A 26,131-nucleotide genomic window follows, 5' to 3' on the forward strand; every position below is an offset into this window, starting at 1 on the left:
TCATTAGCAGCTTAGCCACAAAGAGAGCTGAAAACGATGTGAACTTGATGTGCCTTCTTCCCCAATTGTCTGACCCCCAGAGTGAGCTCCTTCTGCTTCGATCTTGTATGGGTATTGCTAAGCTTTTCTTTGGGCTGAGGACATGCAAACCCATTCACATGGAGGAGGCAGCGTTGTTATTTGACAACGAGTTGGTCAATGGGTTGTGCGGGGTGATTGAAGTCATTGTGGTTTGTGGTGGCCTTTTCTTTGGCGACATACAGTGGAGGATTGCTTCCCTACCCATTAGGGTTGGTGGTTTGGGTTTACACTCGGCAATAGAGGCTGCCTCATATGTTTTTGCTGCCTCAAGGGCCCAATCTTAGGTATTGCAAGACCACATCTTACGGGATAGCTACATATATGGTATGGATTCTGATTATGTTTGTGCATTGGCTTCTCTTCATAACAAGTTTTCGAACATTGACCTTAGCAGTTTTACTACTAAGGACACCGTCCCCCCCCCCTAAATCCCATAATACACTGGCGAGTACCTTTTTTAGTAAAATTGTCCAAGATATGGAAGTGCATCTCGACATGACGACTCGGCAGAAAGCAGTTTTTCAGTGTTTAGGTGTACCACATGCTCAAGATTTTCTTCTAGTTGTCCCTATAGATGGACTTGGCCAACATATGTCTCATGTGGAGTCTCGTACTATCCTTAAATATCGACTCATGATCCCAATATTCTCAGCTGACGAGATATGTCTGGTGTGCCGCAAGGCATGTTTGGACTCTTTTGGAGAGCATATAGTTCATTGTAAGGAACTCTCAGGGTTCAAATACAGGCACGATATGGTTAGGGATGTTTTATTTGGCATATTTAAGCGTACCAGGGTTTCCACGAAGAAAGAGGCATCTATGAATTTCTTGACTGGCCTGGCAGAAGGAAGGTTAACCCTTAGACCGGCTGACATTTTAATTTTTGGATAGGTTGGAGGGAAACACGCATGTATGGACCTTACAGGAGTATCCCCTCTTGTGGGCTTGAGGGTTGGGGGTTTCACGGCTGGACAGGCTACTTTAAAAGTTGTTACAGGCAAGGTCACCAAGTAGGATGACGCAAATAGCGTGCTTTGTATAAAGGTAGGACACTAATGCAAAATTCGTGAAGACTTTCTCATACGGTAAGTGCAGTCGTCCTCAAACTCTCGTCTAGTGCATCGAGGTGGGTGTCATATGCTAACATGTGAAATACAACAATATATTTTTGAATTGGATGAAAGCTCGGTGTACCTCTTACATCCACAGTTTTTCGGATATATTCAGACACTTTCGTAACGTCTTTAACAATATGCATAAACAAAGGTTTGTGCATTCTGAACCGCCTCCTGAAAAAAAAATATCATTCAAAGATAGCATGTTCGTCAAAATAATCACGTATAAGACGTTGATGGACATCTTCACGTTGTCTTCTGGTATATCTTCTTTGTTTACGTTGTGCGCTACCTTCTTCCTAGATGGTAATAGCTTGTTGTAGCCTATTACGCATGGCGATGGCCGGCTATGATGCCATCTCGAGAAGATCGTCTAAAAAGAAGATGATGATGAAGATGACATTTTTGTAAAATGATGGAGATTTTGAGAGGTGCAATGTGTATCATCTAAGATGTATTTATAGTGGGTTGGAAGAAAGTTTGAAATTTGAATTTTGTAAAAAAGTGAATTATATAAAAGTGGTATGTTTAAAAAAGAACAAATTACACGAATGGTCCTTAAGGTTTTGTTTTTTTCCCTAAAGTAATTAAATATTGGTCAAAAGCCTTTTTCACATACAAGAGATTCTCTCTCTCTCTCTCTCTCTAAGCCCCCTTGGTGCGCGCCAGGGGCGGTGTTGGTGCGTCCAGCGACTCCAAGGCGAGGCCTTGGCGCTCTCCACTCCGTCTAGTGTTTCCGTCAAATCTTAATGTTTAAAATATAATTACATGTCTTTTGAATGGATTGGTCCAAGATACGATAATGTGTACACAAATTGATTATAATTATCAAATATCTGAATTGGATTGATCCAAGATACAATAATGTGTATACAAATTGATTACAGTTATCAAATATCTAACCAACCAAATAATAATTTGGTTTGGATCGATTTTCACAATTTTGATTTAGAAGAGTCAAAAATAAATATAATAAGCATTAGTTTGAAGGAGAACAAAGTTTTGGCTTGTGAGCGACAATTGAGTTCGAATCTAAAGTTAGAAACAAAGTTATGGGTTTTCTATTTCAGTCAAGCCATTAATATAATTCAAAAAACAATCTTAAATCCAAAATAAAAATAAGATGTATATATTATAAATAAAAATGAGAAACTGTATTTCTAATTATTTACTTATTTTGGACTATTCGGTTCTAATTTTAGTAACCAAAATCAATCTAAAATCAAAAATAATAATCAGTTTTAGTCCAAACCAATCCAAACATTACATGTTCGGTTCATTTTGACCTCTGTCTCTCTATCTGTAGACCAATGTCAATGGAACAAAATATCGAGCTAATGTAGAAATTAGTTGGTGAGAAGTATTCATGAGACAAACTAATTCCTATTAGAATCAAAAGTATATCATACAACAAAAAAGACATGTGTAAGATTACAAAGATGCACCATTTACATTAGTACGAGTAGTTTGTCTAGCCTGAATGACCATATCAAGTGTCTCATCAGGAACAGTGATACCACTTGTTTCCAAGTCAGCAACAATTGCAATAGCTGCATCTAATTCTCCAAGATCAAGGCACAATCCGATAACCTCATCGTATAATGGACTGCATGCCAAAAAGAACCTCATGTTATTTCTATATATAGCCTTTGTTATAATTGGGTAGAATTTTGAAACCACAATGCTACAATAAAATGAAATAGAAGTATGATGCTAAAATAAACAAATAAATAATAATACGTTGCCATAGTTATTGCATTTAATCATGTACATATTATTAAATGATTCTTAACTCACCTTCCAAACACATAACCAAGTGTATGTGTTGTTCGTAAAATTTCTAAGAAAGCTGGAGGATATGGGGCTCGTATTGCCGCACGAAGAATTATAGCACAGTCTCCAATAGTTGGTGTCCCACCCAACTCCATTACCTGAAACCAATCAATTTATTATATAATAATTTAACACAATTTTAAAACAATCATAACTTTTTCACATCGTATCCCTAAACCCTAAACCCTAAGCATCATGTGAGATGTAAATCAGGTTTACAATAGTATCTACAACGTAACCAACCCTAAACCCTGAGCATCATGTGAGATGTAAATTAGGTATATAAAAGTGTCTAAAAGGAGTCCAATCCACATTGAACCCTAAACCATGAACATCATGTGAGATATAAATCAGGTATAAAATAGTGTCTACGAGGAGTCCAACCCTAAACTCCGAACGCTAAACCCTAAACCATGAACGCTAAACACTAAACCTTGAGTATCATGTGAGATGTAAATCAGGTATTAAATAGGGTCTACAAGGAGTCCAACCCTAAACCCATGAGCATTATGTGAGATGTAAATCAGGTATACAATAGTGTCTACAAGGAGTCCAACCCTAAATCCTAAACCGTAAACCATGAACGCTAAACACTAAACCCTAAGTATCATGTGAGATGTAAATCAGGTATTAAATAGGGTCTACAAGGAGTCTAACCCTAAACCCCTGAGCATTAAGTGAGATATAAATCATGTATATAATAGTATCTACAAGGAGTCCAACCATAAGCACTAAACCCTAAACCCTAAGTATCATGTGAGATGTAAATCAGGTATTAAATAGGGTCTACAAGGAGTCTAACCCTAAACCCCTGAGCATTAAGTGAGATATAAATCATGTATATAATAGTATCTACAAGGAGTCCAACCATAAGCACTAAACCCTAAACCCTAAGTATCATGTGAGATGTAAATCAGGTATACAATAGTGTCTAAAAGGAGTCTAATCCATATTGAAACCGAAACTCCCATAAGACTTGAACCCTGGTGTGTATCTGCAAATAAGTTACTACACACGGAAATTTGGTAGAAGGATTAAGAATTTACTTTTGACATTAGCTTCACAGCTAACTCAACTTCCCATTGTTGTGACCAGTGTCGAGGGGGAGTGTTTCTTATCTCCATTTCCCATGTCCAACCCCACGCATCAGCAATTGTATACATATCCGATACATCGAATATTTTTCTTTCCCGTAACTCCTTAAATGCCTCCAGTATATCCAATGGTAACCACTCTTCATCATCATCGTTCTGCATTTATTGGACAAAAAAATTATAATCATGTTCAGAGAACTGGTTTTGATCTCGTGTTTGTGAAAAAGACGTAAATGTCCTTAATTTGATCATTGAAACAATCACGCATGATTAATTACAATCCATACCTCCATAGCAGCAATTCTTGCCAATCTTTTCTTGGATTTTTTGGATTTAGTAGGTGTGGAATCATCAAAACCTTTGAACAATTGAACACCAATCATTTGTAAAGGATTTGCAGCATCTTCCTTGTCTTTAACAGCTTCTGTATCACCAGATTGGTTTTCAGTTTGTTCCTCTTTGTCCCCTTCATCATCATCAACCTGTTTATTATTAGTTGCATCTTCTTCTTCAGAATTATTATTATTATTATTATTATTATTATTATTATTATTATTATTATTATTATTATTATTATTATCAGAGACATCTGTAGCTTCTACTTCAATTGCTGTTGGTTTTCCAAGTTCTGCTTCTAAACATTCACCAAGAAAACGTCTTCTCCAAAACTCTGTGTTTCCTTCTTCTAGTCTCACTCGAGAGATTAGTTCTTGAATTTCCTCATCAATCTGTGAAACAAAAAAAATTTATAGTATAAATTTGTGAGTGGAAAAGACATGAATGCCCTTCTTGTATTCATTATCGAAACAAGTTTATTGAATAGCTTCAGTTTTGTTCAATTGTTGTGAAAATGCTGAAACATTACATAGTAGCCCAGTTTATTTCAACATTTTCAGAACAAAAACTGACACTTGGTTGCTATTTATCCCAATAAACCTGCCACGTCACATGTCCACATCAGCATCACGTCAACAAAAAGTACAAATTTTCACAACAATGGAAACAAAAAAACTAGAAGTTGAGTGATTAAAATTTAAATCTCTTTCAGTGTGAATGCTGTAATTTTGTTACACAGAGACCATTTCTTTATTTTATCTTACACACAGGGACCATTTCTGTAATTTTGTCATACCCACCAATTCTGTAAGTTCGTTACACATGGACCATTTCTGTAACTTTCTTCTACATAGGGACCATTTCTGTAATTTTACCCATATGAAGGGAGATCATTTCTGTAATTTTATTACACATGGACCATTTCTATAACTTTATTACACATGGACCAATTCTGTTATTTTGTCCATTTGAAAACTACAGGGACCAAAAGTGCAATTCTTCTACATAAGGACCATTTCTGTAATTTTACCCATATGAAGGGAGATCATTTCTGTAATTTGTCTTTATTACACAGAGACCATTTCTGTAACTTTATTACACATGGACCAATTCTGTTATTTTGTCCATTTGAAAACTAGTGACCAAAAGTGCAATTCACAGGGACCATTTCTGCCATCTTTTCTCACACAGGTACCATTTCTGTTATTTTGTCCATTTGAAAACTACAGTGACCAAAAGTGCAATTCACAGGGACCATTTCTGTCATCTTTTCTCACACAGGTACCATTTCTGTTATTTTGTCCATTTGAAAACTACAGGGACCAAAAGTGCAATTCTTCTACATAAGGACCATTTCTGTAATTTCATCCATATGAAGGGAGATCATTTCTGTAACTTTTGTTACACAGGGACCATTTCTGTCATTTTTTCTCAGACAGGTACCATCTCTGTTATTTTGTCGATTTGAAAACTACAGGGACCAAAAGTGCAATTCTTCTACATAGGGACCATTTCTGTCGATTTGAAAAATACAGGGACCAAAAGTGCAATTCTTCTACATAGGGACCATTCCTATAATTTCATCCACATGAACGGAAATCGTTTCTATAATTTTCTCACACAGGGACCATTTCCGTCGATTTGAAAACTACAAGGACCAAAAGTGTAAATTCACAAAACATACCTCTTCTTCTTGCTCTTCAACAGGAGGAACCCAAAGGGGTTTATTTCTAGACCTATTAATCCTCCTAGCTTTCTGCACACGTTGATAAAGCACACTCCTATTTCCATCAGTAGGAAGCCCTTGTGCTTCAAGCTCTTCAGCCAATTCATTCACAAGCATTTTACTTGCAGCTTTTGGTTTTAATGCGTTTTTATTGGGGCGTTTAAGGATATGAAAAAGCCACTCAAGAACACGAATGTATTCAGATTCTGAAACTTCTCCTAAAAGTGATGGACCTCTTCTACGTAAAGCTCTTAACACCTTTCTATGATATCTTCTCCAGTTTTCAAGACAATGTTGTCTGAATGAGGTTTCTAAAGGGTTTTTGTACACAAATCCTGCAACATCAGGGTCTAGGGATGTTTTTCCTTCTCGTGGGACCCACCTTTTGCGGGCCCCGGTTAGCCCACCTTCTTCTATGTATCTGGTTCATGTATAAAGTTTACTTAGTTAGAGATTGTTTCTTTTTTGACTTAATGGGTTAAGCACTTAATATTAACATATATATATATATATATATATATATATATATATATATATATATATATATGATTGTTTTGTTTTTTACTTGATATGGATAGAATGACTTAAAGAGTTAACCCTTTAATTATTTTTGCTTATTACTCCTCTTATGTTAAAATTGATGACTATTGTGAATTTTGTTTTTTAAGGGTTAATATCGAAAAATACCTTATATTTTGTGTTTTTTTTCAGGATTAAACCTCAAATTTATTTTTTGCCTGAAAAAAAAACCTTGTATTGTTTCATTTTTCCCGATTTGGCTCTTTTAGTCATTTTTTGCCAAAAAAAATTCTAAAATGTGAGGGTTTTTTGAGAGAAACTAAGGGTTTATTTGGAAGCATTTAAAAGGTTGAAGGGTTTTTTCGGAAAAAAAAAATACAAAGTTGAGGGCTTTTTCGGAAAAAAAAAATACAAGGTCTTTTTCATGCAAAAAATAAATTTGAGGTTTAATCCTGAAAAAACACAAAATATAAGATTATTTTTAGATTAACCCTTTTTTAAATGTAAGGATAAAATGGTAATTTTGTCTCATTCATATGGTTTATTCGGTCCAAAATACACAAAACTTTATAACCAACATATGATGTGACATTTAACAAACTGACAACTATTTAAACAATAACTCGAATATATATATATATATATATATATATATATATATATATATATATATATATATATTGAAGTTTTATTGCAAAATTGTTTATATGGTGGTCATTTTCATGATTAGCAACTTGATAAAAGTAAATGACCATTTTACCCTTCCAGAAAAATGTGATTTTCTTGCAAGCATGATCATCATACACAAAAAAATTCATACTAGAACACCAAATTTATCGACATCGCTACAATTTGAAAGTTAAAGAATATAATAATCAAATTATTAGTGTTGTTTTGATAAATGATGTTTAAAAAAATATATTAGAGAAACGGTGACATGCATGGGAAAAGGGAAGGAAAAAAAATAAATGAGGGAAAATTTGTAAAAGATTGGGACTTAATGGGGAAAGCCTCATTTTCCTTTCTCTATTAAGTCAAAAAGAAACACACATAAATACTTTATCGTTTTCAATTATGCAATATTGTTGTTCTATACAACAACAATTCACCTTTCTATATCATTTGCTACAATTTTCATGTTGTTTTATAGCTTTTTTTATGTAGTTTTTATACCATATCATAAAAATTTATACAATTTTATATTTTTTGTGTGTAATTGACAAAAGAATTATTATACCTGGCAATGTAATCAATTTCATATCCTACATCTGCTTCTGTATTCAATGGTTCAATCCAAGAACTAACCATTGTTCTATACTTTTGACTAAGTATCATTGCTCTAGCTGGAATTGGTTGATTTTCTTTACTCATTGCTTCTAAAGCTTCCAAAAGCTCAACAATTCTTCCTGATATCAATCACAATAATCACTTCATGCATTAAATAGCAACGTACTTTCATTTTTAATTTTTTTTTCTTATAGCATTTTACTTTTTATTTCTTTCTATTACAACATTGTACTTTCAGTCTTTTTTCTTATCAAGACATTGTACTTTGAAAATTGGGTTGATCTTGTATTTTGTGTTTTTTCCGGATTAGACCTCAAATAAACTTTTTGCCTGAAAAAGACCTTGTATTTTTTCATTTGTTCCGATTTTGCCCTTTTAGTCGTTTTATTCCAAAAAAATTGTAAAATCTGAGGGTTTTTTCGAGAAAAACTAAAAAAGTTGAGGGTTTTTTTTGGAAAAAAAAAAAAGACAAAGTTAAGGGTTTTTTCGGAAAAAATGAAAAAATACAAGGGAAAAAAATATAAGTTGAGGTTTAATCCGGAAAAAACACAAAATATAAGGTCTTTTATGAGATTAACCTTTGAAAAATCTACCTAATTATAGAAGTGAAAATTGATTTGTATTTGATGACATTGCTATTATTGGATAGACTTCTCAAAATGAAGTATTGTAATAGAAAGAAATAGATGTATGATAATTGATTCTATAATAAATAAATAAATAAAAAGATAGATTGTTATTGCTTGCATTTACCCCTATAATAAAAGGGTAGACTCAATATATGTTGTAGATATTAAGCAAAAAAATGGAAAAGAGTAGATAAAATTTCACCTTCTCTACATAAAGCCCGAAGATATAAAGAAAGTGGATCTCCATAATTTCCTTCATTATATAAAACTTTAATTCCACCTTCAATTTTAATAAGGGCTCTAAAATGTCTGATAGCTTCTCTTATAGAACAATATTTTGTAAAGCATTCCACCAATAGCCTGAAATAATATCAAAATTAATTAACAATACAACTTATTTGTGACTTTATCAATTACAAATACAAAAAACTTGTCACAAATAATTATACAAATCATTCTATGTATCTTAAAGACATATTTATCACTATAATAAACATATTAATAAACATATGAATGAAAGTAGATTGCTATTTCTTGATTATAGTAAAAACTAATATTGATAGAAGTTTGACTTACGCGTAAGTTCTCACATTAGGTTGTACAGTTTTGTAATCTTCAACCATCATACCAAGAACAGCAGCAACATCTTGCACCCTGTATATTTTTTCCACTTAAAAAAAGATATTACAAATCAAATATAAAAGTAAAAAAAAACAAATTATAAGAAAGAATCTTCTAGAAGGTTACCTATCAGATCCTTCTGCCCTTGTATAAGCCTCAATCACCCAATTATATGTCTCTGTATCAGGTTTCATAAAATCTGTGATGGAAGGCTATTTATTATCAGTAACCAAAGAAAGTAGAAGACATTTAATAAAACTTTAAAGGGGTTTAAAAAATTAAGAAATAGCAATGTGCTTTTATTAATTTGTGTATTATAGCATCCTAGTCTTATATTTTTCTATTATAAACTTTCACTTTTTATCTTATTAAGGCCTTGTACTTTGAATTTTGAAATATCTACCAAATTATAAGTTTATAACCACTCTTTGCTCTTGATACCCATCACAAATCAAGTTCCCATGTGAAAAAGATGTTGAAATGTATAAATTTTAGTAACTAAATATTTAAAATACCTTGCCCATATATCATATTTTCAAATGTCGCGTATGCAATTTCAGGTATTCCACACTTTGCCTGCAGTCAAAAAACATGACAAAATATTATTTTATTTTTTTACATAAAAGATGCATCAAACTAAGATAATATCATAATAGGCTTAATCATGTCAATGTTTGTAGAATTTGTTGTAATCTCAACCCATGGCCCACATATGTACACTATAATTATATAATGTATAGAGTAGAGTTGAAAGTATAGGTTGCATTTACATATAAATTCATATGAGGCTAAAGAAACATGATAATGGAATGGAATAACTCATTCCATTTACTTGCTAATTCCATTACCATGTTCATTTTCACAAAAAACAACTTACCTGACAACTAAGGAGACAATTGAAATGATAAGTAGTAGCCATTCTTCCAGCTTCCTCCATTTTATAAGCTATTGTTAATGCATTTGAATGATCTCCAACTTTACAATCCTCTTCGATCAAAAGATCATATATCTCATCAGTAGCTCTCATCTTACCCTCTGCACCTTTTAGAAACACCTTGTTGGCATCAGCCAAGTAATTGTTTCTAATAAGTTCCTCTGATCAAAAAAACACAATTACTTCAAATTTAAAACACAAAGAACATTTTCAGGTTATGAATGATTACCACTATTTGTATATCTGTATGGTGTAGGGGCTTGTTATGTCATTTTACCATTCTTAGAACATACCTAGGGCTCTGATATCATGTTAGGATTCAATCAATGTATTGCAAAAAGGGAATGTTTATGTTACATTACAGCTGGATAAAGAAGAAAGGAAAGCAATATAAACCTAAGGTAAGGAAGGTGAAATGACATAATAAGCCCTTACACTGTACAAATATACAGATAATGCTAACAACCGATAAGAATTATTGCAGAATTTTGGGGGAAAGGATTACCAATAAGAACTAGCCAAGCATTCCGGATATCGAAATCTAGTTTCTCCATAGCTGCAAGAATCTCTAAACCTCTTGTGGCATACCCTTTTGAACCAAATAAACGAACTAATGCAGTGAAGGTTTCAGGAAGAGGACAAAGGCCTTCACTTAGTTCTCTCCTCAATGCATTCATCTGATAGATAGATTACTGATAATTAAAAAACTTGAAAGAGTAGAGGCACATTCGACCAATACTCCTACATCCATTTTATTACAGCATTCAATTGCAAAACTGAGAGCAATTTTAGAGGAATGAGACTTACAGCGCCTTCGTGATCGCCATTAAGTGTATGAGAAATGACCAAGCCATGAAATGAGCGAGGTCCCGGGTTAATTCCGGCAGCAATCATATCGTAAATAACTTCAGAAACTCCGGCGACATCGCGACTCCTTGCACGCTCCATCAAATCCTCCATGAACAATAATCTCAGCCCTTTCTCCATCGCCGTAGCTGATAACAACGAGGACTCATCTTCCTTCTGCTGTGACTGTTTCTTTCGCCTAGTCTGAGACACCGCGGAAGCACGAATAACGAAGGCTTTTCGATAAATGCCACCGGAAAAAGGTGAATAACCAGCTACAACACCATTGTTTTTGGTAAAATTCAAAGGAATTGGTGAATGAGATAGCAAATTTGCCATGAATTCGTATGCAAAAACTGTGTCTTCTTATGGCAAATGAATTAAGTAGGCATGGCGTTGTATGAAGTTGAAAGTAAGGAGTGGATAAGACTCTGGTTTTTGAACAACAATGGCAATGGGGTTTAAGATTTGGGTTTTATGAATTCTTTGGGCACTTCCAGACTTTAGAAAAATATGCTTGCAACCCCCAAACTTTATGTTAATCCCAAAAGTTACCCCAAACTCTGCTCTTTTACTATAGGGAAAATTTCATATATACCCTAAATAAACAATGAAATATCATATTTGCCCTATTTAATTTCTAAATATCGTATATACCCTAAATAAGTATCTATAATATCATATTTGCCCTAAATGTTTTTTTTAATATTTTATAATCATTTTAAATCATTATTTTTATTCATTGACTATTGTACCCCTTTTATAAAACTATATTTAAAATTTCATATATACCCTTAAATTGTCAAAATATCATATTTACCCAAAATGAGCATTTTATGACTTAATATAAACAAAAGTGTTTTAATCCATTAAGACGTTATTTTATATGTTTGTGATTACATTTGTCATTAGAAAGATAAATAATAAAGATGAGAAATGATAACAATAAAAGTAATTATTAACCTATTAGTCTATAAGAAAAACCATCTGACATATATATAAATGCAATCTTAAAAAAATCAAAGTACTACATCTAAGAACAAGAAATCAAGTTTATCAAATTCAACTAATAAACAAGTTTACCAAGTTTAAAAAATTAAAAACTAACGACATATTTTTTTCATGTTGACACTTAACCTTGTGTTTCTCAAACAACTTTACAAAGTTTTCAAAAACAAAATAACTTTAACTAACAATAAAAACTTTTGAAAACAACCAACTATCACGGACACCGGTTCATTTTTTTTTTGAGGTTGATGTTTCACTTGGATCTAAACCTTGAAGTGCAGGGTTCTTGCATGTCTTTTCACGATGTCCGTACTCCCCACATCGTGGACATTTGTGTCTTCTTTTCGACTCATCTGATGATTTGATCCTATTTTTTTTAGGCCGTCCAACCGGGCGTTTGATAATAGGTGGATATATTTTCTCCCCATCTTTTTGCATCCATTCATCCGCTCCAGGCATCGGAGAAATTTCAAAAGCATATGCTTCTTTGAATTTCTCTATAGTGTAACACGAATCAACATGTTTGTCCCAATTAACATCCCTCGTAAAAGCAATAAAAGCTGTTGCGTGTACACATGGAAGGCCCGTAACTTGCCACACCCGACAACTACATTTTCTTTCATCTAAGTAGACCTCCCAACGTTGTTCCTTGCATTTCACTTCAGCTTTATTGTCACAACTTCTACAAACTTCATATTCACCCAAGTTCTACATAAAAAAAGATATTGGTAAGATGATTATAGATATGTAATTCAATTATAATTTAACATACTTACCTTTGAAATGTCGTTAACATGATTCTTAGCAATAGGAACCAATGTACCATTCCATTTGTTCACTAACATTCTTTTATTATCAAATCTTTTCATAAGTTTTTCTCTAATTGCATCAAGTAGATCAAGCACGGGTTGATAGCGCAATACACCAATCCAAGAATTAAATGATTCTGAAATATTATTAGTGACATAATCACACTTCGAAGTTATGTCAAACTTGCTTCTACTCCATACCTTTTTGTGGTTGGTATTTAGATATGTGATGGTGTCTTGACTTACATCACCAATGTCCTTCAATAATCTATCATGCTTGGTAGGCAAGTAGGTTTTTGCAGCCCTCCATAGTTTCTTGCTGAAGAATTTTCCACGAAAACGTTTCTTGAAATTGCTATATAAGTGTCGTATACATTCTCTATGCTCAACATTAGGATAAACATGCATGATGACAACTTCTAACCCTTTTTGCATGTCTGATGAGATAACAAGACCACTTGGCGTCCCAATTGCTTTTTGAAGTGATTCAAGGAACCATGTCCATGATTGTGTGTTCTCTGATTCAAGCACACAATAGGCTATCGGGAAGATGAAATTGTTAGCGTCAACACTAGTTGCAGCGGCCAATACACCGTTGAATTTTCCTTTTAAATGGCAAGCATCAAGACTAATATAAGGACGACAACCAGCAAGAAACCCTCTCGAACAAGCGGCCAAAGAAATAAAAAACCTTTTGAAGCGTTTCTTGCCACCAACTACATCAAAGTCAATTTCGACAACGCTTCCTTGGTTCCTATTTAGCAATTCTTCCCTAAATACATCCATCTTCATGAAAGAGTCTTCCCATTTACCATGCATATCAGTATATGCTTGCTCTTTCCCTCTGAATACTTTTAGGTATGGTACGTTAACATTGTAAGTTTTCATAATCCACTTTCTAAGCTCCATGGGAGAAATGTCCCCATCAAACTTCAACTTGTCAGTAACTATATTTGCAATCCATCCTTGAGTGGCACGCTTATTACCACCCATGTTACTTCGAGTACAAGTATGTCCTTCTTCAAGTTTCCTAACCTGCACAATAATTAAATGAACATATATAAATATATTTTAATTGGAAATCATGTTAAAAATAACTTAGGTATGTACTTACTTCAAAGGTAATACCATCTTGCATGACAGACGCATAAATTCTCCAATTGCAATCTATATTTTCACACCTTGCTGTGAATCGTGTCGGGTCACTTTTTTGAATATAGTAGTCAAACTCATTTATGATTGCGTAATGGTTCAAAGCTCTCCGAAAAGCAATCACATTTTCAAATTTTGTGCCAACTTTCATGCATAGAGTATTCTTACTAAAAGAGTAAGCTGCTTCATCATCATTTGTTGGCTCATCTTCATTCTCAGAACTAAGGTGACTATAATAGCTTTCTTCACTAGGACAGTAGTCTGAATCATCATGAGGTTCATCTATGTTGTCACATAAATGGTTATGCGCACACTGATTATTTGAGTTGTGGTTATTCTCTGTTGTGATGTAAATGGTTACTTCTTTCTCTTTTTCATACATATTAAGCATAGCCATGAACTTCTCATCAGAATCAAGCTCAATAAAGGATTGGCCTGATGCACACTTATCAACATAGGAAATTGAAAATTTTGGATTGTTCTTTGATGAATAACGCTTTATAACTTCTTCGTTTAGTTGACTCAAATTGTAGGACCATGTGTCTATGTGGATGCATTTTTGAGAGCCAAAGCAATATATTTTCTTACAATCGTTCTTCGCTAACCGAAAGAAACCCCCGTATTTTAATTTTAGCTTGTACTTGCCCATTGGTATACTTGCAGGAACGTAATCGATTATTGGAGACTCATCCCTATTTTCCCATACCGGTTTCGAGGTGTCGTCAAGGATAATATCAAAAGTATCTTCCATCTATCAATTCTCGATCTTGGTAAAAAAATCTTAAAAAATAAGCAAAACATTAATATACATTAACATCTCTAAAAAAAACTAATAATCTTAAACATCTAGAATATTATGTTTTTAGTTGCTTTATCATAAAATTGAGCAAATTCGGCAGCCTCATCATAGTGGGAAAGAACTTTAAGAGTCAGGAACTACTCATCCACTTCTACTCTTTCTGGAATAAAAAGGCATAATCTGAAATTTGGGGTAGGCATGGCCATAAGAGCCTTAATCAAAGAAGACAAAGGGTTGCCTTTAAACTGTTGATACATGCCTTTGTAGAAAGAATACACAGCCATCAATACATGTAATATAATATAGGCTTGATTAGGTTTATAAAGTAGTCAATTGCTTCTAGTTGAAGACTCAAAATTTAAATACGACACTTCTTGAAATTAATGTACATTAGTGACAAAGAGCTTTAACGCAATTAGTTGTTTTTGTGTGATTATGCATGAACGTATGGACAGCAAGTTTTTATGGGTCATAATCGTGTAATTAATGTACATTAAAAAGCTTTAGTTTTCAAAAATAAAGTAGATAATTAATGACATTTAAACACCCAACACAACCATCAATGGTATTGAAACACTCGACACAGGTGTATAATCACATAAAACACACTACACACATGTATTATCACACTCCACGCAGCCACGCAGGTATAATCAAGAATCCATAGATGAAATCACTAGAGATATGAATGACATATTACCTGGTGTCAAGCCGCTAATGATCAGAATCGCTAATTGGCTGTGATCAATCGAGTTTCTGTGGAGCAGATGACGACGGGGCAAGAATCATGGAGCCGACGTGCGTGGATTGCATCTTTCATCAACGTAGGGCTTTGGTAATGTGTTTGGAAAGGGGTATTATGGTCAATTTATTTGTTTTTTTTAATTATAATGATTTTAAATACTAATTACTGATTATAAAAGTATTAAAATTTAAAATTAGGGCAAATATGATATTATGGTTGTTCATTTAGGATATATATGATATTTAGATATTAGTTAGGGTAAATATGATATTTCCTTGTTTATTTAGGGTATATATGAAATTTTCCCTTTACTATATTGGTACCACATTTGATTTCATGTAAATGTCTTTTTTTAGTACTACACGTATTAAAAGTATACAAAACTTTTTGTCAGTACATTAAATCGATAAATTACATGTTCTGGTTTTCAATCATAGCAAAAAAAATTAAATTTGTTCCGATTTAATCTGTTAGTTTCGAATTTCTTTTAAATTAATGATTTGGTGTTGTTCAGGGAAGAAATCACGATTTAATCATTAGTCTATAACAAACCAAAGTTTATGATGCAACATAGAACTGACCATCGGATCTTTGTTGGATGTCTTGATTTGTTAGCAGATTATGTGTTCCTAGCTGACATCATAGTAGAGAACTGTTAGAGCTACCGAAGGCATGTGTCCAGGAGCATACTTTAACAATTAAGTAAGATCGGTGTGTGTATGTGTGTATGTATATATTGTGACAACCGTCAATTTTTGGCCAAGTCAAAGTCAACTAAAGTCAACAAGTCAAACCGGTCAACTCATCTAACCCTTGTATATTAGGGTTTCCATTATGATTCTTATTGTACTACTCGCAATCTTAATATAAAGTATCACTTAGAGTTTTCACGTGTTCGGAAATTCTAAAACATTATTCCATACCCCTCGAGAGCGTATAACATTCATAACAAGGCTTAACAGAGTGTAAGAACCTTGCGTTGCGAAGCCAAACACTCAAAAAGGTCACAAAAGAAATCTCTCTTTGTATGAGAAATCTCTCCAAGAATGTGAAACATCTCCCAAATCTCTCTCTGTATGAGAAATCTCTCCAAGAATGTGAAATCTCTCCCAAATCTCTCTCTGTACGAGAAATCTCTCTAAGTGTGTGAAATCTCTCCCAAATCTCTCTCTGTATGAGAAATCTCTCCAAGAATGTGAAACCTCTCCCAAATCTCTCTCTGCATGAGAAATCTCTCCAAAAATGTGAAATCTCTCCCAAATCTCTCTCTGTACGAGAAATCTCTCCAAGTATGTGAAATCTCTCCCAAATCTCTCCAAGTATGTCAAATCTCTCCAAGTATGTCAAATCTCTCCCAAATCTCTCTCGAAATCTCTCTCAACTTCTTATAATCACTTGGGGCATCCCGACCCTCGATTTAGTCGAAAACCGCTCGAAAACGGAAGTCTACGCGAAAAACAGCCTTAAGGAGCCGAAACCTCTTAAGGAGCCGAACCCTTCTAAGGAGCTGAACCCTCTCAAGGAGCTGAACCTCCCTTAAGGAACCGAAACCTCCTAAGAACCGAAACTACCTCCTGAGAACCGAACTTGCTAAGGGACCGAGAGGCCACCTTCGGTCCGAGATCTTGACCTTCGGTCCGAGATTGCTACTTTCGGCTCCTACTCCACTTTCGGTTCCCTCTACTCTCGGTTCCAATGCACCAGCCGAACCTTACCTTCGGTTCTAGTGCTGCTAAGACCGAGCCTTCGCGACCTTCGGCCCCAATTTCGGATTTTCGCCTCTTTGCCCGGTTTTCGACCACGACTCCATTTTAAGCCCGTTTTTAATTATTTTAACGTGGGATTTTCACTCAAACTCGTATTTTGACATATAAAACCTTAAATATTCATATTTTAATCATATTTTGAGGAAAATCATTGTCTAAGAATAAAATCTATTTGGTGAGATATTTAGGTGGAGTGTTGACTTATCCTTTGGACAAGGACACAAGCAACCTCCCCATACCTTCATAGTACAACCCCTTGTCCTTCCACCATACCTAGCCCTTTCATTGTACTTTTTCCATCGTTTTCCAGCCACATCCTTGATCCAAGGCTGGAAAACCCCCCTCTCTCCTCTATTTTCTCTCATTTTCCACCAAAGAACAAACTTCATTCTCTCTCACTTTCTCTCTCTAAATTTCGAGATTCAAGGCTATTCTCCAGCTTTTCTTCTACTTTTGGTAAGTATTATCATCCTTCATATGATTATTCCACCTCTTTCTATTCAAATCATAGGTTGCTTACACAAACTTCATCATATTTGTGTTAGTTCTTCGAATCTTCAAGCAATCTTCTAAGTGTTCTTGAGTTGAACACTTCTTTTCTTCATCATCCATCCACTGAAATCACTCAAGGTGAGTTCATACCCCTACATTTTCATGTTTTCTTCAAGTTTTAGGGGGGGAATACAAGTTAAAACACCAAAAACTTAACTAAACTCAAACAACAGCTTTCATCAGAAACGTTGAGTCTTATTCATGGACTGTTTTGACTATCTTGAACTTAATATCTTTCAAAACTGTTTAATATGCAAATAGTTCAGGTTCATACCTTTAAAATGACTACTTGTACATCTCCATACGATTTTTCTACGATTTATGGTGATTTTTACAAAACTGTCTATCATTTCAGAAACGAATTCGGACCAGTCCGTGAATATGAACATTTTAACACAAGTTAAAGACTTCTAAAAATCATAATAAAAATTATGAATAAACTAGACACATTTTTTGAACTCTCAGAATTTACGGATTCAGTTTTCGACTTCGTATGATTTTTCTAAAACAGTGCATAAAGGTTAAAAACTAGTTAACAGTCTATAACTTTCATAACACTTTGTATTGTGTTGAGCAAAGTGTATAATAGTAAATTCTAAATATTGAATGTATTTTCGTGTTAGTTTATCATCATAAAATGAAATTTAGTCATTCATGATAAGGTTTACTCATTCATTTTGAACACATATAATAAACTACAATAAGCATAGTTTATGGATTTTTACTACGTGAAAAAGGTTTTACTCTCAAAACAAATGGGTTTTTATATACTACATGATAAACTATAATAGTAATAGTTTAAAGATTTCATATCACTAATTTATTCATAAAAGGTGATTTTACTTCCTCCATGAAAGAGGTTTTAATATCAAACTATGTGTAAACTAGTTAACTTAGGTTGTGAGGCAATTCTCTCCCCGTACGTTCGAGTACGGGATCCCAATTCCTGTAAGTTATAACCAGAGTCTCTTGTAGGGAGAGCGTGATAATTGTGTATAGATCTATATTGGGATTGACACCCCACACCTCGCTGCTAGCTACAGCCGGACCGGCAGGTCTGCGGGTGACAAGAGTCATAGTATCTTAACGTCTGAAAAACGTTGTGCATGTTATATTCTCGTCATAGTATGGTTATAGCGACTCACATAGGTAGTTAACAATCTTTCAAGTTTACATGGAAAATTCTACTTTGAAAAGGGGTTTACTTCTAAAATAAACGAGTTTATGTCGATTTAAACTTGCATGAATTACTTTAAGTATGGAAAAATACTTGTTTATTCTCGGTCCTGGGATTTAGGACTACATAACTTTTATAAGGAAAATATTGGATTTTCTTTGGAAACATATTTCTATTAAAACTACATTTCATCTAAAATTGTTAGACTTCAGCTATAATTGCTAAGTGTATATGCTAGAGTTATATAAGAATCTAGTCACAATCGACTTAGGATTGGTGGGCCCGCCTTATCTCCTGTTCCTTGTTTGGTTGTGGACCTAGGGCAGACCCATTATATTCAACGGTTTATTTAACTTAAATTTTATATAACTTATATATGTTGGGCGATTATAGAAGGAATCTATGGGTCTTTCTAGGGTTCGTTATCGCATAACATAGGAGCATTCATTCCACACTTAACTGAGAAAATATTGGATTTTCTGGAAATCATACTCTATCGCTTTTACAAGGAAAACGGTTTCTTTCTCAAACAAAACTCTTATGAACTCACCAACTTAATTGTTGACACTCTTTTCAAAACTACTTGTATTCTCAGGAAATCAGTGAAACAGGAAAACCAACAGCATTTTGAGGATGGGACGATAAATCGTCAAACAATTCATTTTTGTCATCATAATGTAATTGATTTTGAAACATGTAAACTTATTCTATGGTGTAACCTTTTCAATTATATTTATGATGGTTGTATTTACTTTGAGCACTATTATACTCGTTGTTGTGATACTTTACATGAAGTCCTCCACCCCCGAACGTTTCCGCCATCCTTGGTTTGGGGGTGTGACATATATATATATATATATATATATATATATATATATATATATATATATATATATATATATATATATATATATATAGGGCTAGGTTATTTTGTTTCTTATATCTATTGTGTGCCCGTAAGCACAATTCTAGACCAATGGATGAATAAAATCAATGATCATGATCTGAGGGTCTACAATATTACAATAGGGTAAATGTACCATATAATCACACAAATTTCAGCAGAAGGGTGTTTTGGTCAATTGACCTATATTAAAAAAGGAAATTTTCGGATTTTAAGGGATAATTAATTTCCTTTTTTTAAATCTGAATTTTTTAAATTAATTCAAATTTAATTCTATTATAATTTCTAATACTAACCGATTTTATTCTATCAGAATGACAGAGAGTCAAACATAAACTAGTAAACATATTTTCGATTTTATTCTTGCAGAATATGGTTCATTCAATATAGTTTTTATAATTAAAATGTTTAAAGAATTATACAACATATTATCAAGAATAACTTTTTCTAAAGAATACAGATTTTATTTTTTAAGAATCACTAATTACATTAATTCGTAAACAATAAGACTTACATTTATTCTTAAAGATTAAAACTATGAATGGTTAAAAAAATAAAAATAAAAACATCAAAATCTAACAAAAACACTAATCCATTCTGAAAGAATATTATTGTTAAGAAACACTTTATACATTCTGCTAGAATACTCTCGTTCTTCATGTTTTCTTCTTTTTCCATATCAATTGCAGCCTCTTCAAAATCTATATCCACAAAGAAAACATAATCAACTTTAAAATATTAAAACTTTTAGTATATTCTAAAAGAATAAAACTATAAATTATAATAGAATGTGTTAGACATTAAATACTTTTAGTTTATTCTAACAGAATGTAATACTCGAGTCACTTGATCAAGTATTCCCCGAGTCACTTGATCCAAATAATCGACTTAATCTAATTACAAGCAAGAATGTGGGAGATATGACAGTTCAAAGATCACAAAAAAATTCTGAACAAAGTAGAAGTGTTAAAAATATAGCTATAACATCCAATGTTTGAATGACTGTAACTCAGCCAATATTAATCCAATTAAAATGACTTCAGAACCTAACTTGTAGCTAACACAAAGGGGAACATGCATAAAAAAATTTCAAATCATTCCAAGCTGGTATTAGAGAGATATTATAGTTCAAAGATTACAAAAAAAAATTGGCTAAAATATTTGATTCAAGCATTTTAGCAGACAATTGGCGGGCAAAATCGGATGCTCATATCTTTATACTCCATTTGATGAAACATACAACATATGTAATTAATAAATACATGAATGTGACTAAATTTACAATAAAAAGTGTATACCTTTAAATACTAACGAGTAATTTGAGATTTCATGTCATAAATCGAGATTCCATTATGACAAAATTAAAACTTGATCTTCCATTCCGGCAGAATTGATGTCAGATACACCCATAATCAAAAATTTGTGGTAATTATCTAATCATAAGAATCAAAATTGCAAAAGGAGAGAGAGGTATAAAGGACTTACATAAACGAATTCTTTCCTGAAATTTGCTAATTTCACCATCACCATTGACATGGATTTCCAACTCCATTATTTTAATCAAGCCAAGAGAAAGGCAGAAGGAGAAATAACCTAAATGGTTCCCTGCGCTTGTTTATGATTTTCAATTCAAAATCGGGAGCAGTTGAAGATGATGGCAATGTTAATGATTATCATTTATCAAACACATATCCCTCGTACAGCAGCATAAACAACAACATGAAATTATTAGACTAACCTGAAGTTGATTCGACGATATCTTAAGAGAAACCAACATACGAAGCTTCCCAAAGGCTTCAGGAAGATTTATCGGACAGAGCGACCTCTTCAAGTTGATTCGCCAAGCTTTCTTCGATCTTCACCAGCCGCGACCTAGTGATATCAACAAATTCATGATTGGAGCACTCGCCTAGGGTTTTGAGTACAGATCATACACGCATGGAATAGAATTGAGTAGTTGCGATGGTTATAAATAAGAGATATTAGGTCAACATATATTTATTTTGTTTCCTTAATTGTAAGTGCAAAAAACCAGAAATACCCTTTTTGATTTAATTAATTATTTAATTATTTGCTAAATTGTGATTGGTGCATTTAGGAACACAATAGTTGCTAGAAACATTTGAACCTATATATATATATATATATATATATATATATATATATATATATATATATATAGATATATATATATATCAGTGTTGTAAAAATCGGCCTAGGCGGCCGATTAATCGGCGCCTAGGCGCTAGGCGGACTGCAACCGACCACGTTTATGTGTAATCGCTCAAGGTAATCGGGGCTGGTCAACGACGGTCAAACTCGGAGCTAATCGGATATAATCGGAGGTAATCGGAGCTAGGCGGTTTATTGGTCAACTTCGGTCAACGGATTTTCAAAAAAGATTAAGGGCAAAATTGTAAAAACTGAAAACTTTTTGCTAGGGTTCGTTCTCACCTTCGCTCATTCCCACTTCACTCGTTCCCATCCCTGTGAACAAGTTTTCTATGGTTTCTCTCTCGACTCAAAATTGAAATCGGAGAAGTGGAAGCTCGCCCTCGCCATCGTCCTTACAGCCGAAATCTGTGAACTTCGCCATCGTGGCTGTTAGAGTCGTTGTTAGAGCCGCATTTGTCTTCCTTGTTCCGACGGCAGTCCGCCTAATCTACACAGGTTAGTGTTTCAAACTTGATTTATGCTGTCAAATTTCGATTTAGCCTATTGTTCGTCAATTTAAGTTGTTAATCAACTGATTTGTGATGAACTGGTGATGAAGTATATACTCGAACCTGTTGCTTCACAGTGAAGACGCAAGTCTGTTCACAAACTCGATTTTTTATGTTAAACATTGAAGACGCAAGTCCGTTCTCAAATCGAACCTGTTAATACGATTGAGTTTACCTGTTGCTTCAATAGAGCTGAGATTGAGTTTACAGAATAGTTTCTTTGTGCTAACAAATCTTTAGCAACGAGTTTGGAAATATGATTGAGTTTACTGTTTACAGAACTTGTTTACAGAGATGTTCATAAATATGTTAAAAATCCTGGTCTTACTTCATATTACTCCCAAAACTTGAATAAATATGTTATTTTAAACTCTGTATTAAAGCTTAGTAGGAGTAAATGGTGATATATGAATAAGATTTATAGTTTCAATGTTTCATACAGCGTTATAGATTATCATAAATTGATTTAGAGATGTTGATTTAGAGATTATCATAACTTGAATAAATGTGTTAATGTATTTTTTTTATAACAGTTGACAATCAATGACATCTAATGCATCTACTACATCTGTTGGATCAACCGCCACTGGTGCACATAAACGTAATTCAGATGATGTTGGTTGGGAATATGGTGTCATCCCGGATAAAAGCAACATGGATAGATTGAAATGTACCTTGTGTGGAAAAGTGTTTGGTGGGGGGATTTATAGGATGAAACAACATATTGCTCATGTGACGGGGAATGTATCTTCATGTCCAAAGTCTACAAAAGATGATCAATTGAAATGTGTAAATTATCTTAACGAAGGGAAGTTGAAAAAGAAAGCTAAAAAAGTTCATATTGAAGACTTAAGGGTAGAGGCGAGACAAGAATTGCATGATAGCGTGGATGAAGTAGAAAATTCTTTGGGGTCGAAGGCTCCAAATGTTATAGGCCCCATGGATAACTTCGCAAACATAATAAACCCCGAAGAAGTTGTGAAGGCGGGAAAGGGAAAAAATATTGATCTTAACAATATTGTCCGGAAAGAAAGAATATTAGCGGTCCATAAATTTATTAGTAGGTGGGCATATGAGAGTGCAATTCCTTTTCATGCCTTTGAAAGGGATAGCTTCAAAATGATGGTGGAGGTTATTGGCCAATTTGGAACCGGGCTTCCATGTCCTACTAGATATGCTTTGAGTGACCCACTTCTAAAGCTTGAAGTTGAAAGAACAAAAAAATTTGTTGAAAAAAAACGAAAAAGAATGGAAAGAGGATGGATGCTCGATTATGACGGATGCTTGGTCCGATCGAAAGAGGAGAAGCATTATGAATTTATGTGTTAATTCGAAGATGGGTACCGTTTTTTTATCTTCAAAAGAATGTTCCGGTGAAGCACATACAAGCCAACACATATATGAGTATGTGGAATATTGTATTCAACAAGTTGGTCCCGAGAATGTAGTTCAAGTTGTGACCGATAATGCTACAAATAACATGGGGGCAGCGAAGTTGCTAAAAGAGAAAAGATCATCTATTTTTTGGACATCATGTGCAACACATACCATTAACCTCATGCTTGAAGGTATTTACATTATTTTATTTATTTATTGTATTTATTATTTTATTTGTTTAGTACTTTATGTAGTTTTAAAATGTTTAATTATATATTATAATTTGTTATTTAATCATGTTTATTTTTCAAGGTATCGGAGCACTCCCAAGGTTTAAGAAAATCCTAGATCAAGCAAAGAAACTAACCATATTCATTTACGCTCACCACAAAACCTTGGCGATGATGAGAAGTTACACCAACAAAAGGGAAATTATCCGACCGGGAGTCACGAGATTTGCTTCCGCCTTTCTAACATTACAAAGTTTGTCCGAAAAAAAGGAGCAACTAAGACATATGTTCTCTAGCAACGAATGGGAGGAATGTAAATTTTCCGGTAAGCCTAAAGGGATTGCCTCATATAAAACGGTGACACGTGTCCAATTTTGGTCCGGTGTGACACAATGTTTAAAAGTGTTCTCTCCTTTGGTGAAAGTCCTTCGAATGGTTGATGCGGATTGGAAGCCCTCAATGGGTTTTGTTTACGGGGAGATTAAAGTTGCAAAAGAAGAAATTATCAAATCTTTGGGTGGTAACGAGAAACACTACAAGCCTATTATAGATATCATAAACACAAAGATGAAAGGTCGACTAGATTCAACTTTACATTTGACATCTTATCTTTTGAATCCGTATTACCATTATAATGATGCACAACTCCAATTTGATCCCGATGTAATGGATGCGGTTCTTGATTTTTTTGATACATTATTTCTTGGAGATTTAGAGATGCAAAGGCAAGTCGTAACTATTGACTTGCCAAAGTACAAGAAAAAGGTTGATAGATTTGGTTCCGATCTTGCAATTAAACACTGTAAGGTGAATGATGCCGACTTTGATCCGGGTAATTCGTTTTCCTTTTAGTTATCTATTTATCTATTTTATAAAATTTTGATATTTATCGATTAATAATGTGTTTTTGTTTCAAAATCATAGCTAGTTGGTGGGGACTATTTGGTGACACAACTCCTCATTTGACAAAGATTGCAATGAGGATTCTTTCTTTAACTAGTAGTTCATCGAGTTGTGAAAGGAATTGGAGCACGTTTGAAGGGGTTAGTAATATAAAGCATTAAATTTATATTTTATAAAATTTAAATATTAAGCATGTTTAAACTCTTTGTTGTGTTTAAATTTGTAGGTACATACAAAGAAACGAAATAGATTGGAGACAAGCAAATTGAACAATCTTGTTTATGTTCAATTCAATGCTAACTTAATGGAGAAAAACAAAAAGAGAAAAGATAGAAACATGGAAGTGCTATTATCAAATCATTCTCTCTCCGCTCAAGAATGGATTGTTGATTGTGATGATTGTGATGTAGATGAAGTAGACCGCAAAACGGTTGATGAAACTCTTGAAACCGATGTTGTAACATCCCAATTTTCAGGTCCAAAAAATTTCTTTTTAATTAACCAACACATAAAAACATTCATAAGAAAATACTGCGAAAACACATCATCTCATACAACAATGTATCATGTCTGAAAACCCAAGCCATAGAATAATAACATATCAGAGTACAATCCCAGAAAACTCCATGCGGAAACCATATGTGTGTGTGTGATGCGATGCTACGCCGCCGGCTCCTTCCCCTTAGACGAAGAGGTACCTGAAACCAAAACCGAAACCGTAAGCACAAAGCTTAGTGAGTTCCCCCATCATACCACATACCATACAATATCATCAGTATCTCTCAACCGGTAATCATCATCGGTATCTTTCAACCGGTAACCAACATCGGTATCTTTCAACCGGTAATCGTCATCGGTATCTTTCTACCGGTAACCATCATCGGTATCTTTCAACCGGTAACTGTCATCGGTATCTTTCAACCGGTAACTGTCATCGGTATCTTTCAACCGGTAACTGGGGACTA

General features: G+C 33.9%; 2 protein-coding genes and 1 pseudogene across 3 annotated transcripts; 1 reads left to right on the forward strand and 2 right to left on the reverse strand.

The window, feature by feature from the left end:
- Positions 1 to 2,563: 2,563 nt before the first annotated feature.
- Positions 2,564 to 11,462, reverse strand: PTAC3 (plastid transcriptionally active 3). Its single transcript, XM_079077977.1, has 13 exons — positions 10,983 to 11,462; positions 10,681 to 10,852; positions 10,119 to 10,336; positions 9,757 to 9,817; positions 9,368 to 9,440; positions 9,197 to 9,274; positions 8,823 to 8,980; positions 7,942 to 8,110; positions 6,144 to 6,606; positions 4,411 to 4,851; positions 4,076 to 4,279; positions 2,994 to 3,127; positions 2,564 to 2,802 (listed from the first exon to the last, which is right to left on the reverse strand). Exons 1-13 carry the CDS (start codon positions 11,358 to 11,360, stop codon positions 2,628 to 2,630), a joined length of 2,724 nt encoding a protein of 907 aa, XP_078934103.1. The 5' UTR covers positions 11,361 to 11,462; the 3' UTR covers positions 2,564 to 2,627.
- Positions 11,463 to 12,257: 795 nt separating this feature from the next.
- LOC145157410 (uncharacterized) lies at positions 12,258 to 14,741 on the reverse strand. Its single transcript, XM_079076454.1, has 3 exons — positions 13,953 to 14,741; positions 12,806 to 13,873; positions 12,258 to 12,737 (listed from the first exon to the last, which is right to left on the reverse strand). The coding sequence occupies exons 1-3, from the start codon at positions 14,739 to 14,741 to the stop codon at positions 12,258 to 12,260; spliced, it is 2,337 nt and encodes a 778-aa protein (XP_078932580.1).
- An 8,453-nt stretch (positions 14,742 to 23,194) lies between these two features.
- On the forward strand, positions 23,195 to 25,115 carry LOC145157411 (uncharacterized; annotated as a pseudogene). Its single transcript, XR_013737188.1, has 2 exons — positions 23,195 to 24,224; positions 24,346 to 25,115. The product of XR_013737188.1 is annotated as an uncharacterized LOC145157411 (transcript).
- The last annotated feature ends 1,016 nt before the right edge of the window (positions 25,116 to 26,131 follow it).

The sequence above is a fragment of the Lactuca virosa genome, chromosome 2, assembly GCF_052849685.1.
Source record: "Lactuca virosa cultivar CGN04683 chromosome 2, Lactuca_virosa_CGN04683_v6, whole genome shotgun sequence".
In the NCBI taxonomy this organism is placed as follows: domain Eukaryota; kingdom Viridiplantae; phylum Streptophyta; class Magnoliopsida; order Asterales; family Asteraceae; genus Lactuca; species Lactuca virosa.